Genomic DNA, 21,113 nt, shown 5'->3' on the forward strand with positions numbered 1-21,113 from the left:
TGTGCATCTCGTGGAGTTTTTTTTCTGACCACCTGCCGGTGAGACACGACTTTCTCCAGATAATTGATCTTTTCTCTGTTTGTGCAGTCTGAGAGTGAAACTATGGGGATGATATGAAGACATCAGGTGTTAGTTACAGTTCATGTAAAAATGCACAGTGAATGACGGACTTCTGCTTTCTTCTTAAACTTTTATATTTGTCGGTAAAATTTGTTTCTGAAATGCAAAATAAAGTTCTACTGAACTTTAGGAAGTGGCTAATTACTTAATGTGCACCAATGAAACTTTAATCAAATAAGCCGACATGAAAAGCTCTGCAGTGAAGATTAAAGAAATAAGCGAAAGACATCAGAGCACTCAGAAACAACTGCTGATTGTTTACTGGTCAGATATGAAACAAAGATTTATATTCTAGTCTCTGACCTTTTAAAACAAGATGAACAAAAAAAGCTTTGAAGTGATGTTTGATTGATTGATTAGAATAAAGGGAAGGTGTTAAAATGTCTTCTTATGCTACTGAAGACATTTGAGTGTTTATACCAGTGGCATGATAAAAACGTTTGAAGTTCGGATTATTTGTGGAAATGTTTACAAATGTTACCTTACTTTTCTGCAGATCTGCTGAGGAGCTATTTGCTTCTTTAGCTTTCAGAAAATTCACCGTTAATAATAATAATAATAATAGTAATAATGATAATAATAATAATCATTCATCTTTTTCATTGTAGTGAAATACAGTGGATTGTTTGACCTCTTTTTCTTGTGCAGGAAGAAATCACAATCCAAAAGATAACTTATAAAGAACAGATAATACTACATACACCTCAGTATCCATAAGTGTGATTACACTTCATGGCCACTGTAAGAAGACCACCTTGCTAGTTCTTGGTTGGACCCTTTTTTACCCCTTAGAATAGCATTATTTCTTGGCGTCAAAGATTCAACGAGGTGTTGGAAACATTCCTCAGAGGTTTTGCTCCATGTTGACATGAAGCATCACACAGTTGCTGCTCATCATGATGAGAATCTCCCGTTCCACCACGTCCCAAAGCTGTTCTACACATTCCTACAGCAGCAGCTGCCCAAAGTGCTGAACAATAAAACAACAACACTCCACAATTTAAAATTAAACACTGCACATTAAAAAATGAATAAAATCTGGACTCAAAACAAAAATCTAAAATAAAAGTAAAAAAAATTAAAATACACAAAGAAAAGAAAAAGCTCAGATATGACCAAATACCAGCGGAAGAAGTGGGTTTTAAGGACAGACTTATCAGAGACAGATTGAGCAGCTCTGATGTGAAGAGGAAGACTATTCCATATCTTAGGAGCAGCAACAGTTGGACTGAGATCTGGTGACTGACCTCAGTATCAGTGGAATCCATGCCATGTTGGTACTAAAGAGGTTAAACATTAGATCCAAAGCATAGTGGATCATGATGTTTGCACCAAATTCTGATCCCACCATGTGAATGTGGAGCTGAAATGGAGACTCATCAGACCAGCAACGTTTCTCCATCTTCTATTGTCCAGTTCTGGTGAGTCTGTGTGAATTGTAGCCTCAGTTTCCTGTTCTTACTGACAGGAGGGAACCCGGTGTGGTCTTCTGCTGCTGGAGAACATCTGCTTACAGGTTGGACGTGTTGTTTGTTCAGATGATATTCTGCATATCTTGGTTGGAACCAGTGTTTATCTGACTTCCTGTCTATCATCTCCAACCAGTCTGTCCATTCACCTCTGACCTCTAACATCAACCAGACATTCTGGTCCAGACAACTGATGCTCGCTGGATGTTTTCTCTTCTTCAGACCTTCTCTGGAAACCCTGGCTATGGTTGTGTGTAACAAGAACAACAACCATGACAGTCAATCTCCTTTCTCCCCCATTCGGCTTGAACTTGGGTAAACCATCTTGACTGTCTACATGTGTCGAGGTGCTGGCATGTGATTGGGGTTTGGGTTGGACCCAACAAAGTAGACAGTGAGTCTATATTTAAGCATGAACTGTAACAGTATCTCGTTTCTGCTGGATCCAGAATTCAGAACACATTCAGTCAAGCAACTTTCAAAAGTTTTATATTTTCCCTTCAACGACCAAAAAGTAAAACAAATCCAATGTGTTTTAGGATGTAAATAAACTCGTGGAGTTGAACTGTGGAAGCTTGTACTTATTTGCTCCCCTCTACGCGTATCTTGCCTGTTCACATGTCCTGATGTCAGAACATTGCGGGTTACTCTGTGCTCATCATTTCACTTTTCTGTCTATTAAAGGAGGGGGGTGAGTCATATTCTTCCTCCGAATCAGACTCAGAGAATTTAAATAACATGTTCGTGTTAGGCTGCGTGTCATGTAGCTGCCACTGCTAACACCGCTGAGTGCAAGTAGCTGAGCAGAGACTCTGATAGCATCTTAATTAAAAGTTATCCTCGCTCTGAGCTGGCGGCTCCCACTGCAGCCAGACAGCATCTGGTGGTTCCTTCAGGTTCTTCTGGGAAAAATACAAGAAGGTCCCATTTTCACGGTGTCCAGCTTCCCAGGTGACAGGTGCAAACTGATGACCACATCTAACCAGAGGCAGTTCTAGAGTCTCTTTGGGCTAAATTCATGGCCTCCAACCAGTGTTTAAATACATGAACATATTACATTATAAAGGCTTCTTTGTTACAGTATTGAATATCTTAAATGTTCATTCAGCTTTTACTGTTCTTGTACTTATTTCTGTATCATTTCATTTCACTAATCAAAGACAGTATCATTTAACATGGATCCTGTCACGATTTCGATGATGAAGTCCCAAATGCAGGCATGAGAGGCAGGAAGGTGCAGGAACAAATGTTTAATCCCAGCAACAAACTTAAGAAAACTGATCAGACATGGACAAGGCTGAGATGTGACATGATCTGACTGGACGAGCTGCTAGGCGAGGTGTATTAATACACTGAGCAACACTAACGTAACACAGTAGGAGTGGGTTAGCTAACTGAAACCAGGTGTACTCATGACGAAGTGGAAAGCAAAACGGTACTCAAAAGAGAAACGAATGACAGAATAAAACAGGAAACCAGAACTAACCACAAGACTGATTTCGTGCTTGTGTTGTTCTCACTCTCATATGTAAGTCGCTTTGGATAAAATCGTCTGCTAAATAACTGTAGAATAGAACAGAATAGAAACTACAATACATAAATGCTGATCATGACAGATCCAACACAGAAGATTAAACTGTGCTGATGTCTCCATTATGGCTCTTTAGGATTTTATAACAGGACATAGATAAACAGTTTTCAGCATAAATCCTACCAAACACAAACAGAATAAAATATACACAAACAGGAGCAGATCAGGTTGAGCTGCTCAGAGCGAAATTAGCTTGGGTTTAAACGACACTACTTACCACTTTATTCTTCATGTTCTTCCTATTTTTCTTCATTTTCTCACTGCTATACAAATAACAGTTTGTTTACGTAACAAACAGCACTACTGGCAGCAAACATTAAGCAGTCTTATGCTGGTGTTGTGCTGAAATACGTACCACTGCCATGAAAAACACGCTTCTGGTTAGAAATCAGAAGGGTTTCGTCAGAGCGGTCTCCTAGAATATGCCCCAAAGTTTTAAGTTAAGTGACTCTCACAAGTCTGTTGAGTTTTTTTTATGTTGTCAGTGGAGTAATGACTGCTCGTGTTAGAGCATGTGTCCATGTTTTGGTTGTTTTACTGATGGTGCCATGTACCAAACCCACAATGCTCTTTGTTTTGTAGTCCGTTTCCTGTATTTGTTCTTGAAAAGAACAGAGACCTGCGTTTGTAGGTGGACTGAGTCCAATGCTTTGGATCAAATCAGAATTTGTTTGCACATTCACAAGACCACAAACAAAGTGGACTTTCCAAAAAGGCTGGTGTGGATATTCCCTTCGTCACCACACCAGCCAACCACTCATCACAAACTCTCCATGTTGTCACTGCTCTGTTGGGTTTCAAAGCGGGTCACCCCTTAGGAGCCCCCCTTCATGCTCATGGTCGCTACTTTCACCTGACATGCTTGTTGGCAAGCGGCCCTTCTCACAGACAAGATACAGTTGACAGCCTTGAAATGCTAACCACACCTACAAATGAAAAATCACAACTACAGAGGAGGAAATGTGCAACAGAAGAAATCACTGATTGGATGCTGGTGCCGTCGTCCAATCAGCGACTTCTCATGTTGCCCACTGGTACCTCCTCCTTCCAGTAGGTTCATGTAGTTTATTTTGTCATCCGCATTTTCACTTCATTGTGATTTGTTGTATTTTTTTATTTGACGTTGTGGTTTGATCTTCAGGGCCACCATACAAAAACCAGATAAAAGGTTGTTATAGTTGTGGTTTGGTTTGTGATACCAGGGCTTTGGATCTGCTTGAGAAGTGGAAAACCTCTTCCTTGTTTGAGCTGATAAACAATGTGAACACATGTTGAAGCTGCTTTCCTCACATCAACATGATGATGTGAGGAGGTTGCTGGTGGAGGTTGTTGGACGTACCCTTCATGTTAACCCTCCCTGTGTTTCCTCTGCAGCTGGTGCTGTTTGCAGGGAAGCTGAACACCATCGCCAGCATTGTGACCATCTTCTTCCTATTGGTCTACGCTGCCGTTGACTTGGCTTGCCTCGCTCTGGAATGGGCCTCTGCACCTAATTTCAGGTAAAGATATCAGCGCCTCAGCACACACACCTTCCCTTTGTCTCTTCTGCGCTGTTAAGTGTGTGCCACTATATGCAAGCTGGAAAGCTGTGAAGTGGCGGGATGCTAATTAAAGACATAAAACTGGGCCGTGCTTACAGCCCGGTGTTGGACGGGGACTGACAGTAAAACGGTGACTGTTTTTGTGGGGTGCAGCCTGAGCTGCATGTTGGAGTAATGGTGCATAGAGATGCTCTGAGGTTAAAATTTACCGTGTTTGCGTGTGCATCTGTGTGTGTTTGTATTCCTCGGACACTCACAGTAAGCCTAATTTATTAAAACGATAACCTGAGGACGGTGTTTATGTGGCTGGGCAACATCATGACACAGCCAGATTTCCACTTTTGATTCACTCTGCACCTTTTTATGAGTCATCCCACGTTTCCAGTCTGAGCTGCTGACGGTGTCGCCCACAAAACATCCTCCAAAATCCAATAACCAGGTTGTTTTCTAGCAGCAGCACTGAAATACATCTTAAACATTTAAAGTGCTTCTGTCTTATTGTTAAGAAGCAGAGCGAGTGTTTAAATACCACACGTTGCTTCATTGTTTTGACAGATTGCCTCCAACGCTGCGTTTACTATTATATATTCTCCTGCAGTTGGAAATGAGCCACATGGCCTGAAAGAAGCTTCCCGTATCTCAGACACATCAGTGGCTGGAATGAAGATCCGGCAGCAAACAGTGTTAACACGCTGCGTGTCTGGGAAGCGGAGAGGCTGATCAGTAATTCAGTTTGACAAAAGCTTTCTGTAAGGATTTATTCAGCAGAAGGATTCATTTAACTGTTCTCTGAAAGTGGAGTTAGAGGGTGTGGGTGGATTAAAGGGATATCTGCGTGTTGACGCTGCAAAGAACAACTGTAGTCTCATCTTACACCCAACAGAAGATCGCTTGAAGCTGCAGATGAAGCTCTTTGGCAGCAGCTGCTTGTTTAATATGATGCATTTAAGTCCAATGAAACAGAAATGATGGAGGTTAAATGGAATATGTCAGTCTTCTGTGACGTTGGGGGATGTTTTCGTCCAGAGCTCCAGTCATATTGGCTGTAAAAAGCCTCTAGGAATATCAGTACATGACATGAAATAAGCAGACTTTAAAAAAAAAAAAACAAATACAGTGAATTTCTTCACAAATGAAGTCATGTTTTTCTTCTTTGACATTTTTTTAAGTTTCTGCCCCATTACAAAGCAAATAGAAATGTAAATACATGATTATGAGAAGAAAAAACTGAGCTCTGACATGTTTTAAGATGTTTGTCAAAATGTTGATCAAAAAGTGAAAACAAATGTTATGCTGTGACTTAAACGTCGTGTTCTGGACAGGAATATAAACTATCGTATAGTTCAGTGTTTTCTGTTCATCCCTGCAAAATGTACCAGAAAAGAAAAGAAAAAGCTGTTTTTTGTTCTAAATAAACAAGACTATTATGAGCGAGCACGTTCACCATGATGAGTTGGGATGTCTGCAGAATCACAACCATTGTTTTCACAATGACTCTTTGTTTTTTCACAAAAACAAAGTAAAAGTTGGAGTTATAAAGAGTTTTCACTGTGTGCTTGAGGTAAACATCCTTAGTTTTTCTTCTTATTCTAACTATTTCATGATGTTAACAAACAGAATATGTGTGGGGTGGTCTACAAGAGGCACTTAAAGCCCAAAAAGTTTTTTAAAAACAAGGTCAGGTATTTTGAGCTCTTTGTATGAATTCAGTTGAGTTTATGTTTATTTGTATCCACAAACAAACAAATGTCATCTCAGGGAACTTTACAAACACATCAATTCCAGCCAGTTCATAATAAACAGCCTACATAAGGAAAACCAACAGATTGCATTTTGCCATGTTCCCGTCACGCGCCCCCATCAATCCATCCTGCTTCCTACCTGACCTGTTAGCTCTCTCCAGCCAGCAAAAGACGATCTTACAATTACTCTTGGTTTGTCACTTCTTCCCTAATCCTGTTGCGTTTCTTTGAATCTGTGATGATTCTTTGAATCAAGTTTAATTAATGACAAATGACAAAAAGCACTTTTTTTTTTTTTACTGGTAGGCAAACATTTAAGAAGGGTCTTTGTCATTAATTAAACTTGTAATTTAATAACACATCAAATATGGACAGACTGGAACCTACATGTTTAAAAGACTTTCTAATTATGTTTGTAGTTATTTTTTTAGTTAATTTATTTTGAAAATATTGAAAATCTTATATACTCCACCTTTAATGTAAAAACATAAGTTGAATGTTATCTCTAAGTTTTCTGTTTGTTTTGCTGAGTCACAGTGTTGCCATGGAGGTTCTGCAGAACAGAACCAGTCCCATAGCTCAGTAATGGTTTAATCTGGTGGGGGCAGTATTTAGTGCAGAATATAATAACATAGACAGTCTCAGTCCTCACTGTCGCACAGCAAAATACTAAAATACCTGCATTTATATCTGCTTTCACTGCACATACATGATGTGCAGCTCATGTTACACGCTGCTGCAGAAGAAAGCTTTCCTATTGTTCACAATGCATCATTTTCATACTCATCCCTGTTCAGTGAGCCTGTGCTCTGTCGACAGGCATGTTCCTGGAGAGCAGGACTTCAGGTAGAAGTGTCTGGCAGGAAAAAGGTGATGAGTTTGTTAAATCTGTCTGCAGTGAAGCTTTGCTTACCACCTGCAGCTTGTTGAGCATGTTCTCTAACAGCTTAGTTTAAACATATTCACGCTTCTGCATCCTTATTTTCCAGAAGTTTTCTGTTTGTGCAACACATCAAAGTGAAGCATGATAAATTTTTGTGCAGAAAACATCCTCTTGGTTTAGCGTGAGTTAGTTTGGTCGCCTGTTATTAAATGCATGTTGTTACCATCAACCCTCTGAGTTCTTCTTTTTTTGTCTTGCTGACAGAAACTTCTCAGATTTTTTGGAGACTTTCTTGCAGACTTGAGTCACATGTCTGGTTCTCTTTTTCCTGTGGAGTTCATCATAGAGTCGTACCTGTGAGGAGTTCTGTTCTGCGTGCATTGTTCTGGGGAAACAAATACTGAAGGAAAAACAATAACAGCTCAAACTCAGCAGTGAAAAGGACATTTTCACATCAGCCTTTTTGATTGGAATCCTCATCTGTAGGGCTGTGACGATTTGCTTTTGTCCCGATTCGATTCAGACTTTTTGGGTGCCGATTCAATTTAAATTGCGATTCTCGCAATTCTTTGATATTGCTGATTATTAAAGATTAAAAACAAAAAAATGTACAAAACTTTTTTTTGCTCGTCATTTATCTTGATTTCAATTAGAAAAAACAACCCAGTAGCCAGACCATCGTTCTGCTGCTAGAATGCCCAAGAGGACAAGTCAAAAGATTAACAAAAACAATAAAAAGATATGTTTTATTGTAGATTCATTTTATTTATTTGAAAAAACCATTGATTTATTTAAAAAAAATCAATCTTAAAATTGTGACGCAAAACTCCGTCTATTCGATTTTTCCATTCCATTTTCCCACCTCTACTCATCCGTTTGCTCGGAAAGTCGCTTTGTTTGGGGGAACGTGAACACGCCAAACGTATTCTGACTCGAATCAAAGAAGCAGACTTGGTCCGCCAACAAACGCAGGTCCCGGTCCGTTTCAAGTGCACCAAATACAAGACGCGGACTACAAATAGTCACTTCCTGCATTTGGTGTAGTGTTGCATTGTGGGTAAACACATAGCAATGGCGTTAAGATTCCTCTGCCTCGTCTGTTATTCATACTGCGTCTATTGTTGCAGCGTATTTCTGCAGTTTACTTGCATGAGACTGAATAAAAAAACCCAAAGCAGCAATAATTTTGTCTCCTAAATACTAGTACAGCGCCACCTTTGGTGGGAATGGGGATATATTGTTGTAATTGTTTGACTCGTTTGACCAAAGTGCAGCGTGAACACGATCTCAGTCCGCATGCATACACCCCCCTACAGCGGAGCCGAGTCCCCAATGGGACCGAGTCTAGCGGACTGTCCTGATGTGAATGGACCAGCAGAGGTTTTATCACACATGTCGGTGTTCTGGTTAAACTGCATCATGGTCTTCTCACACTAGAAGCATCTACACCACCATGCTGGGCATATTTTAGTGTGTGAGAGAGTAAAAAAGCAGCCCAGTCAGCGCCTGATCTTTCCTCTGGTGCCTTTGATGTCCAGCGTACTATCTCCTCCTGCCTCATTATCACTGTATGACCGCTGGCAAAAGCTGACTCAAAGTTCGCTGCAAACTTTCTCTTACCGTCCCCTTCCTGTTGGCCGAGGGACCCGGAGCTCCCGGAGCTGATAAGACGACTTGTTGTCTGGCTGGCTGCCTGGTTCGGGGCCTCGTCCCCTGAGCCGTTCACTCACTGCGCTGACTGTTGCTGTGTCACCAGGCAGATTTTAATGCCAGTTGATGTGTTTATTGGTTTAATTATTTTTTTTTGTTTGTTGTCTGTGCTTCTTTCTCTAGGCTCTCTGTCTGGCGCGCTCACACATCTCTTTCCAGGCGTAAAAAGAATTAAAAGCCATTTAGCGCCTTCTCTCCCCCTGAGAGCTGCTCTGTAATTAGCATAACTAATTTAGCAGAAATATTTCCCTTTTCTTTGAATTTGCTGTTGTGTATGGGAGGGAAGGGGCTGAAATTATGATGTAGCGGAAAAGATGCCTGCTTAAATGTGTGTGTGTGTGTGTGTGTCTGCAGAAAGTAGATCCACAAAGCTCTGGAGAGATGAGTGTTCTGACTTCGTAGTCACCTCTGAGGTTTTTGTGTGCTTCCATCCTTTGCATGTATTTGCAGTTTTATCTCTGCATGTGTGTGTTGTGGGAAGAGGCTGGCTGCAGCTTTATCAGCGGTGGTTGCAGCAGCACGGAGCGATCCTCATGCGGTCGATTTACACACATATTAACACAGTATGTAAAACACACACACAGGGTCAGTGGCCAGCATTCTAGATACGACCGAGTGCTCTGCATCGGCGCCAAGTAATGTTTGTGGGAAGCGTGAAACTCGGAGCTTCGGTGACCTTCAGTTGAAGTTAAACCAGCAGCTCAACACAAACACACTCCTTTTTTTTTTTTTGTAACTTTACCGTGTAAATTACAGCAATATTCAGCTCCGCCTGATTGTCTCTGATTTAACGCAGCTATAATTAGCTTAAAAAACTAAAGGTTTGTCCTCTGCTGCGATCGTCCTCATCCAAATGTGAGTCAGAGTGATTTGACTGGAGTGTGTTTGTAAATGAGATGGAGGGGATAAAAATCCAGATGGATCATCAACTGCATCTGGATGGATGAGAGAAAATGGCAGGAAGAGAATCATTATGTTACTGGATGGTTATGACTGAAGACGAAGTGCCGTGGATCAGTTCCGACCAGAAATTCAGATCAGGTTAATGGCGTGTCCTACGCTGACCTCATGTCTCAGGCTGATGGTTTATGTAAAAGTCCCTTCCTGTGACTCTGCAGAACAGTTTCCATAGGCAGAGACAAGACAAACGCAGATTAAAACAATCTGATCTGGTTTCACAGCAGGCTGATCCAGATTCAGAACAGGCTGATCTAAATTCAGAATCACAGGAGGCTGATGTGAATTCAGGAGAGAGTAATTCAGATTTAAAACATCCAGAGTCTGAACTAGTATCAGGACTCTAAAGAGACTCATCCAGAACATGTTGATCTGGAATCAGAATGGGTTGATCCTGATTCGTAACACGCCGATCTAAATTTAGAACCAGTTTACAAGAGGTTGATGTGGATTCAAAACACCTTGATCCAGATCCAGAATAAGATTATTTGGATCCAGAACAGGGTGATGGGATTTAGAACAGGTTAATCTGGATTCAGAACACAATGATCCAGATCAGAACAGGTTGTTCCAGATTAAGAATAGGTTAATCCAGATTGGGAACAGGTTGTTCCAGATTAAGAATAGGTTAATCCAGATTGGGAACAGGTTGTTCCAGATTAAGAATAGGTTAATCCAGATTGGGAACAGGTTGTTCCAGATTAAGAATAGGTTAATCCAGATTGGGAACAGGTTGTTCCAGATTAAGAATAGGTTAATCCAGATTGGGAACAGGTTGTTCCAGATTAAGAATAGGTTAATCCAGATTGGGAACAGGTTGTTCCAGATTAAGAATAGGTTAATCCAGATTGGGAACAGGTTGATCCAGATTAAGAATAGGTTAATCCAGATTGGGAACAGGTTGATCCAGATTAGAACAAATTGATTCAGATCCAGAACAGGTTGATCTGGATTCAGAACAGCAGCACGATTTGGGTGATTGCAGGTTTGTGAAGTCTTAGTCCTGACGTAATGTCTCGTCCACTCATTGACGTCTCACGTATGGACATCTGCTGGCAGAGTGTGTGTGTGTGTGTGTGTGTGTGTGTGTGTGTGTGTGTAGGGGGTTGACAGTTCCCACTTCTCTTCGGTTATGACGTGTTTTTTGGCTGCAGCCTGTACCTCCTCTCTCCATCTTCATTGCTCTCTGCTCCTTTTCCTAAGTGTCTCTAAGGACGCTTTTCCTGGAGGAGCTTCTGCTGTGTCAGCAAAGTGACATCAGTCGCTGGATTAGCAGGAAGTCTGGAGAACGGGTGAAGTGACCGTGCTGTGGATGATAGAGGGGCTACAGAGACAAAGGGGATGGAGGGGAGAGCCAACTGGTGGGCAAGCTTTTATCGTAATTACACCCTCCCCCTCTTTGATGGGATGGAAAGAAGGATCTGATTAAAGAACTGTGGCCAAGGCTTGTGCTTGGTGAACAAGTGTAGTCGAAATAAAAAGCAAAGTTTGAAGCCTGTGTAGTTCAGATGAAAGTTTTTATTTGAGAAAAATTTTCACTCGATTGTCTGAAAGGTGTCTTCAGTGTTCCAGTGTAAAGAAACATTGTTTTAACATTAATTCATTATTTCAGTTTGTGTGATCCTCAGTCTTTTAAAGGGTGCTGACATGAATGACATTGAAACTCATCTGCAACTTGTAGACCTAAAATTCCTCTTACCGTCCACTTTATCATGATACTACACTGAACCCTTTGTTACCTTCAGAACTGCCATCAACATAGATCCAACAAGGTGGAAACGTTCCTCAGAGGTTTTCCTCCATGTTGACATGAAGCATCACACAGTTGCTGCACATCATGATGAGAATCTCCCGTTCCACCACATCCCAAAGCTGCTCTGCTGGACTGAGATCTGGTGACTGTGGAGCCGTTGGAGGACAGTGAACTCATCGTCATGGTGGAGATGATGTGAGCTTTGTGACATGGTGCATCATCCTGCTGGAAGTTTCCATCAGAAGATGCTGCACTGTGCTCAGAAAGGGATGGATGTGGTTTTCTCTTGTTTAATATTAATCCAGGTTAAACTGATTCAACGGTTGAGCTTCTTTCCTCCATCTTCTATTGTCCAGTTCTGGTGAGTCTGTGTGAATTGTAGCCTCAGTTTCCTGTTCTTACTGACAGGAGGGAACCCGCTGTGGTCTTCTGCTGCTGGAGACCATCTGCTGTAAGGTTGGACATGTTGCATGTTCAGAGAAGATGTTCTCCAGGTATCTTGGTTGGTGAAACACTGAGACACTGTAGCTGGTAGTTCCTCTTCCAGAGAATCAAAATGAGTTAATGATTTAAATATTTCTTCCTGGGTGAAAGTTTCATCCTGGGTGCATCTCCTCTGAAAAACTGAAGCTGACGCTCTGAGGTCAGGAAATTAAGCTGTTGAACTTAATTATATATACACACACACGCACACACACTGACACACACACACACTGACACGACTGCAGCAGTGAGCAGCTTGTTATCTTCATTCTGTTTGTTTTAACTGATCTTATCTCAGCATTAAGTCCCCATTTGTTTGAATGCTGCTGTGAAGTCGTGTGTGTGTGTGTGTGTGTGTGTGTGCGTAGATGATGGGGGTTGAGTGTTTACATTTTAATTTGTCAAACATTTTAAGATTTAACTAGTGTTGAAATATACAATATGTCAGCAAAATTATCCGTCCATCTATCCATCCGTGTATTCATCCATCCGTCCATCCATCCATTCATTCATCCGCATATTCGTCCATCCATCCATCCATATCTCCGTCCGTCCGTCCATCCATCCATCAATCCATTCATTCATCCATATATCTATCCGTACATTTATTCGTCCATCCATCCATCGTAAACTTGACAGAAGTTAGGGGAACCTTCTGAACCTGTGATGAATATATAATCCCCCAACCGTGTCCGTGCTGCTTTCCAACATGTCCAAAAATCCTCCAAGACGAGGCGACCAGGATGTAAACTAATCAGATGCCTACAACCTCCACACCAAGCTCCCTTTGGATGTGCGAGCTCATCACCTGGTCTCTAAGGCTGAGCCCGACTGCCTTCTGAAAGAATCTCCTTTCAGCTGCTCATATCCATGATCTCTTTCCGTCACCATAGACGAAGGCTGGAACATTGGTAGACCAGAAAATAAAAAGCTTTATGTTCAGCTAAGCTCTCTCTTCATCACACTAGAGCAGCACCCTCATTACTGCTGACAAAGCTCCAGTCTGTCTGTCCATCTCTACTGCCATCAAGATCCTGAGATACTTAGTTCCTCTGCTTGAGGCAGTGAGTCAGTCACCAGCTCCAGGAGGTTTTTTCTGATATAAAAATATAGTCATAGACTTTCATCCCAACTGCTTCACACTCATCTGTTCATCTGTGAACCATCCCAGTTCATGCTGAAGATGTTGGTCTGAGGACAGCAAAGCAGGTTTGTATTGCAGGTTTAATGTGCAGAACAATTCCGTTTCACATGAAAACACCAAAAGCATTACAGCTTAATCCAGGAAGCATTTAAATGGACTAAAAAAAAGAAAATGCATGAAGACAAGTTAGTTTTAACAGTTTAGCTGTTCATACAGAATGAAATTATTTGGATAAAAGGTGGCAAATTAAATGGTTTTCAACCCTGGTTTAAAACAGCTGACAGTTTCAGCGGACCTGGGGGGTTCTGGGAGTTTGTTCCACATGTGAGGAGCTTAAAAAGTGAACACTGCCTCCATATTTAGATCTGACTTTGGGTACAGAAAATAGACCTGACCCAGATGACCTGAGAGATCTGGTTGGTTCTGAACAAACCAGAAGATCCTGAACGGATTTTTCCTCCACACTGGGGCCTGGTCCTGCTGGGTTTATGGAGTCACCACTGCGGAGATTACCATTATCATGGTGGGTTGGTCGCGTCCTCCACTGTCCGAATGGGGACTGGTCGGCACCCGGGCCTGCCATGGACTGGGTGGGTCCACAATGGTGGTTGTCTGTGGTTATGATTAGTGTCCCGGTGAGGATGGATCCCCAAGATATCGCTTCCTCACAGTGCACTAAGCCTGGTGTTGGGGTCTGTTTGCCTGAGGCGTTGGATGAGTGTTTTAGGTTTTACCTGTGAGTGTGTGTGAAAACATGAGTGGGTGTGTTGGACTCCGAGTGAATTATGTTTTTGTCTTTGAAGGCTTGTTTTTAACCTTGTTTTAGTTTTGCTTCTTATCCTTTAAAGCACTTTGTCCTGTTTTTGTATGAAAAGTGCTCTAGAAATACATTTTCACTGATTGATTGTTGTAACAACAGGATTTGAATTCAGTTTCTTGACTGATGGGAAACCAGAATAAGGATCTGAGGACTGGAAACCAACGGAGCGACATCCTCAGCGAAAGGCAGGGATGCAGCCTTCAGGTTCATTTTCATGTCATCAACCAGATATTCGATCATTTTTCTAAAACCGCTCCAGGAAACAAATTCAGACCTTTACACCATCATGGCTGGATTCCTGCAATCCCTGTCTTGGAGTTACTCAGTACTAACTGGACTGTCTGCAAACCAGTGTGTTCAGCACACTGCTGCAGGACTTTTAACAGGAACCACGATAAAAAAGCAAATAAGCTCGGCTGTGGCTTCTCTACTCAGACTGCCTCTGCAGTTTACAGTCCGTCTTCATCTTTGTATGTAGACTTTTAAATGGATTTGTCTCACCTCATTTATCTGTACTTCACTATTATTCTCCCAACCAGTCCCTCAAGTCACCCGACCCAGCTGAAAAAGCAGGACTACTTCTGCTTCGGCCCAACATTCGGTTTTACTTCGTTTTGTTTTTATTACTCAAATTTAATCTTTTTTTCCTCGTAATCTTTTTACTAAATATTTTGTCATTTTTCTGCTTTTATTTGAACAATGTCAGATGTTTCAGACGTGACTGGTGTTGAAGTGCTTTGTGAATACATTGAAGAGAACCTGCAACCTGTAAACATTTAAATTATCATGTTAAACTTTGTTTTTTGTTCCTGTTTGGAACGAAATAAAAAGAAAAATGTTCAGAAAAATGTAAAACAAATTAAAGTTATCAACTAATAGTTTATTCTGCAGATGCAAAGCATAAAAACTCATTTAGAGACAAACATCCTCTGGGGAATTTATATTGAAAGAGTCCGCAGTACTCTTTACTTCACCTCTGATATGATAAATACTACACACACACCTGCATACACACATTTATGAACTCTCAGGCTGCCATCCGTTTTTTTTTTTTTAATTCTATCCCAATGTTCTCAGTTTCCTCCAGCTGATGCTATAACATTCACCCCTCTACTTCTCCTCCCTCCCAGGCCCACCTTCCGGTACTTCACGTGGTACACGTGTGTGTTGGGTATCATTGGTTGTGCCGTCATGATGTTCCTGATCAACGCCATCTACGCCTCAGCCAGCATCGCCTTCATGCTGCTTCTGCTCCTGCTGATTCACTACCTCAGCCCCACCTCCAGCTGGGGATACATCAGCCAGGCTCTCATTTTCCACCAGGTCTGACACACACACACACACACACACACACACACACACACACACACACTGCCCTGTCATTACTATAGCAACTAAAATCTCATCCCCTCTGCTTTACAAGAGCCTGTACCTCCGCCAAGCAATCGTTCTATCAGGTTTATAGTGAATCACTCTCACACACACACACACACACACACACACACACACACACACACACTTTCATCCAGTCACTTTGCATTTAGCAGACGAAAACACACATCCTCCATTTTTTTTCCCTCTTCTGTACACATTTTACTGTGTCATCCTCGCAACAGCTATCAAGTTTATATATCAGGTTTACCAGATGCACGCACACATGCGCACACACAGCATGTATGGCACAGATCCACACACACACACACCGCTCTGCATCATCCAGCCGCCTCTGTCCTCTATGTGGTGTGCCTGTTGCTCTCAAGGAGAGGGGCCGCTGCTGCCAGGAGGGCCTGGAGCCCAGCAGCTTCTGCCAAGGCTGCAGGCTGGCAGAGGTGATGGGCAGGGAGGGGGTGGGGAGCGGGGGGGGGGGGGGGGGTTGGGTTTGTCATAAGGCAGAACAATATGATAACCACTTAACTTATTGCACTTTTCCTCCTCATCCTCATCCCTTTTCTTTGTTCACCAGACAGCCGCCGCTATCTCAGGCATCACTCCCTAAAAATCAATGAGGGGGGGGGGGGGGGGGGGGGGAGCAGCGGCAAGCTGCGGTGTGGATTTAAGTTTTACTGGACGCGTTCAGAATCACGGCCTGAGAGGATATCCGTCCATCCCTCCATCTTCTGCCACTTATCCGGGTCGGGTCACGGAGGCAGCAGCCTAAGCAGGGAAGCCCAGACTTCCCTCTCCCCAGCCACATTTGCCAACTCTGCGGGGGGGATCCCGAGGCGTTCCCAGGCCAGCCGAGAGATATAATCCCTCCAGCGTGTCCTGGGTCTTCCCCGGGGTCTCCTTCCAGAGGGACGTGCCTGGAACACCTCACCAGGGAGGTCCAGGAGGCATCCTGACCAGATGCCCGAGCCACCTCAACTAGTTCCTCTCGATGCGGAGGAGCAGCGGCTCTACTCTGATCTCCTCCTGGATGACCGAGCTCCTCACCCTATCTCTAAGGGAGAGCCCGGCCACCCTGCGGAGGAAACTCATTTCAGCCGCCTGTATACGAGATCTCGTTCTTTCGGTCACGACCCACAGCTCATGACCATAGGTGAGGGTAGGAACGTAGATCGACTGGTAAATCAAGAGCTTCGCCTTCTGGCTCAGCTCCTTCTTCACCACGACAGACCGGCGCAGAGTCCGCATTACCGCAGACGCCGCACCGATCCGTCTGTCGATCTCACGCTCCATCCTTCCCTCACTCGTGAACAAGACCCCGAGATATTTAAACTCCTCCACTTGAGGCAGGACCTGACTCCCGACCCGGAGAGGAGTTAATTTCATTTTACCTTCGTTGCATTCATTCATTCCCTAGTTTGGGTTTCTGATTCAGTTCTGCAAAGGTGGAAATCCAGCAGGTTTTCTATGTAGTCCTGCTTCAACACACCTGAATCAAATGAAATGGACCCAACATCCTATCAGGTACTGCACAGAATCAGTCATCTGAGTCAGCTGTGTTGGAGCAGGTAATATTTGTGTCTTATTGTATCATAAACATCTAAAACCACAAGACAGCGGCGCTCAGGGACCAGAGTTCAGTGTTCCTGCTGTAAACAATCAGTTTGTTACACAAACAACTGGTTTTGTCCCAGTGACAAAAGACCATGATGGACCCATAATAAATCGGTACTTATGACACAATCACTTTCAACACACCTGTGGTTGGTTATTAATACTGATAATAACTGATAAAGGACTGTAGTATCAGTTTTAATAAAGCCTGTGCTGTTTGTTGACCTGCAGTCGTGCACATTTCTACCTATCCGTTATAACCTGATGTAATGACATCACTTACATTTTTAATATGCACCAGATGTAACTGAAGAGTTAAATATTAATCATTTCTTTGAATCCCCCCGAAGCTTTACTTTATAAACCTGAAGTGTGGTGAAATAAAAGGGTTGAAGCTGGTAAAACAGGGCACACATGTAGGCGATGCATCAGCTCGATCCGCGCTGCAGGGAGTGCCAGGTGTGGGACCGAAACAGACATGAGAGCAACAACGAAACACAACTGGAGATGGAGGCTGATCAACAGCAGAGTTCAGGAGAGAAAAGAAAGACGGACGGAGGAGAGGAATACTGATTCGTATCGTGGGAAGAGAACGAGGTGCAGGATATCAGCAGGGAGAGGGAATGAGTGATGGATGAGACAGAAGCAGCAGTGAAATGATGATAGCCTGATGGATGAGAAGATGGAGGAACGGAGAGATAAAGAGAGACGGATGATTAGATGAGTGGAGGCAGTTGGATTTTGCCTCTGGGACCTTGTTTTTCATCTTTTACAATAGTCGTGGTGATTATGATGGAAATAATAATGTTGCTTCCGTCTTTATTTTTGATGGATCGCCGGGGAGACGCACTCAGCAGCTTCAGGAGATCCAGCTGAACTTGCATTGTTAAGTTGGTCGTTATCAGAATGATTTTTTTGGGTCTTTTCAGGCTAAATCCTAAATGGGAGCTCCAGCACAAAGAAAATGCTTTTTTCTCTAACAATCCAGTGTCATAACCAGGAGCCGATGAAACACACCCTCAGTGTTTTCAAAGGATTAAAGTCATCCTGAAGCTCTTTGTTTGGCTGGAAGTACCTGAGACTCGACCTTCTTCATCAAACCACTAAAGTTTCCTTTTTCACATAATGTCTGCTGTTCCCATCACTCCAGTTACACCAGTGGCACCAGTCTGATCAGCTGGTACTGAAACTGAAGCTACTGAAGCCCATTTTTCCAGTCAGTAAGTTTGTCAGTAAGACTACAGGGCACAGCTCCACTGCATTTCAGTGATTTTCAGCTTAAAAATGACAAACAGTGTGACCTGAGTAATAGGATAATATTTATTATATTTATTTCACACTGAGAAAAGCACAACACATGAACACATTTTACGTAAAATACACATTGTCTGCATTATGTGGGCTTTTTTTTTTTTATAAATACTGCTCAAATAAATAAAGGGAACACCCAAACAACACAATGTAACACCAAGTCAACCACACGTCTGTAAAATCAAACTGTCCATTAAGGAAGCAACACTGATTGACAATCAGTTCCACGTGCTGTTGTGCAAATGGAAAAGACAACAGGTGGAAATTATAGGCAATTGGAAAGACACACCCAATAAAGGAGTGGTTCTGCAGGTGGTGATCACAGATCACTTCTCAGTTCTGATACTTTCTGATGTTTTGGTCACTTTTGAATGCTGGCGGTGCTTTCACTCTAGTGGTAGCATGAGACGGAGTCTACAACCCACACATGTGGCTCAGGTAGTGCAGCTCATCCAGGATGGCACATCAGTGTGAGCTGTGGCAAGAAGGTTTACTGTGTCTGTCAGCGTAGTGTCCAGAGCATGGAGGCGCTACCAGGAGACAGGCCAGTACATCAGGAGACGTGGAGGAGGCCGTGGGAGGGCAACAACCCAGCAGCAGGACCGCTACCACCTCCTTTGTGCAGGGAGGAACAGGAGGAGCACTGTCAGAGTCCTGCAAAATTAGCTCCAGCAGGCCACAAATGTGCATGTGTCTGCTCCAACAGTCAGAAACAGACTCCATGAGGGTGGTATGAGGGTCCGACGTCCACAGGTGGGGGTTGTGCTTACAGTCCAACACCGTGCAGGACGTTTGGCATTTGCCAGAGAACACCAGGATTGGCAAATTCGCCACTGGCGCCCTGAGCTCTTCACAGATGGAAGCAGGTTCACACTGAGCACATGTGACAGACATGACAGAGTCTGGAGACGCCGTGGAGAACGTTCTGCTGCCTGCAACATCCTCCAGCAGGACCAGTTTGGCAGTGGGTCAGTAATGGTGTGGGGTGGCATTTCTTTGGAGGGCCGCACAGCCCTCCATGTGCTCGCCAGAGGTAGCCTGACTGCCATTAGGTACCGAGATGAGATCCTCAGACTGAAGCTCAGACCCGATGGATGCCACTTGCGGCTTTTATCATTTTTAATATTATCGTTTGTATTTTTATCGTTTGATCACTGCCGGCAGACTGTAGATGTGATGTTTGGTTCAGCTTGGTGACGTTTGCCACCACCTCGACAACATGCTGGAAATCCTGATGATGGTGTGTTCCAGCACGCGTCGTTATACACATTAATACGTACTGGTATTTTTTATGTACATTCATAAGCTATAACACAGGCACATTAGTCATAGTGACAATCTGAATGACATGTACACACACATATTACATGCTCATATATCTTAATCCACACACACACACACACACACACACACACACACAGTCCTGGTAGTTTATAGTCCTAATGGTTACCAAACAACATGAATACAGATAAGACAGAATACACACAAGGTTGTGTGGAGAATCCATGTCGTGGATAGAGGTTGAGCAATTAGAAAAATAATGAAGTTTATTTTAAGGAATTTTTGAGTTGAAGACTCCGGCCAGGAAAAGTAGACGCCTCCGTTACATCGCCAACAACCAAAAAGACCCTCGAGCAGGGAACTTCTGATCTGGTTGGCCTTTATTCTACAGGAGTAGTTATTCAGCATCCTTCAGTTTTAATCAGCCAATCAGATGCGTGAGAACAGGAAAGTCTTCAGACTCGGTTTAATAACAGATTAATCTAAACACAAACCTGTGAACCAGCTTCACACAGGAATCCTTTTAAAACTCCTGAGCAACGAAGATCAGACCCAGTTTGTGTGCTTGCTTTGTGGTGTTTTTTTTTTTTTTTTTACACATTTTTACCCAGAAAACATTTTTTTCCAAAGAAAAAAAATATCTATGAAAATATGTATTTGAGTTATTGAAGATGGGATAAGATGGGCCTTTTATTCATCCCTCGCTGGGGAAATCTGGTGCTGCAGACAGACAGCTGGGTAAAGTATACACACTCACACAGAACCAAAACAAGAAATAAAACACACATATATTTACATTCATACAACAGAAGCTAACAGTAGAAAGTAGAGCAGTTATAAATACTGTGTGAAAAAGCCGTGTATGGAAGTTAGTTTTGAACAAATAGGTTTAAACATGTATACATGCAGCGAGTATGACTGGATGTTGCGCGATGATGAAGCTGTCGATGGAGGATGATGATCTCTGCTGGGTGCAGGCCTGATGAGAGTCTGACAGCAGAGGGAAGGACCTGCGGTACTTCTGTTGTGTGTCGTGGGTGAAGACGCCGGCTACTGATGGTACCTTCCAGGACTCTAACAGTCTCCTGTAGGGGGTGGGAGGCAATGTCCACGATGGATGACAGCTTTGCCATCATCCTCCTGTCCCACACCACCTCCACAGGCTTGAGACCGTTCAGTTCTTTCTCTCCGCCACTTCAGCAAACCACGCCATGTGATATGACTGAGGCCTTAATGGAGTCATAAGAGACTTTTCTGCACTCGGAAGGACCTCGGTCTGCAGGTGAAGTCTGCTTTGGCCGTTCTTAT

The 21,113-nt window shown here is 43.0% G+C and overlaps 1 protein-coding gene across 1 annotated transcript in view; it reads left to right on the plus strand.

Moving 5' to 3' along the window:
- LOC306760546 (solute carrier family 12 member 9) overlaps positions 1 to 21,113 on the plus strand; it is a 67,009-nt gene that overhangs the window by 40,724 nt on the left and 5,172 nt on the right. The window contains exons 9-10 of the mRNA XM_079246441.1: positions 4,555 to 4,679; positions 15,344 to 15,536. Of these exons, the coding sequence (XP_079102567.1) occupies positions 4,555 to 4,679; positions 15,344 to 15,536 (318 nt within the window). The remainder of the gene's footprint in view (positions 1 to 4,554; positions 4,680 to 15,343; positions 15,537 to 21,113) is intronic.

Source organism: Telmatherina bonti, assembly GCF_933228915.1.
Source record: "Telmatherina bonti genome assembly, chromosome: 9".
NCBI classification, from domain to species: domain Eukaryota; kingdom Metazoa; phylum Chordata; class Actinopteri; order Atheriniformes; family Telmatherinidae; genus Telmatherina; species Telmatherina bonti.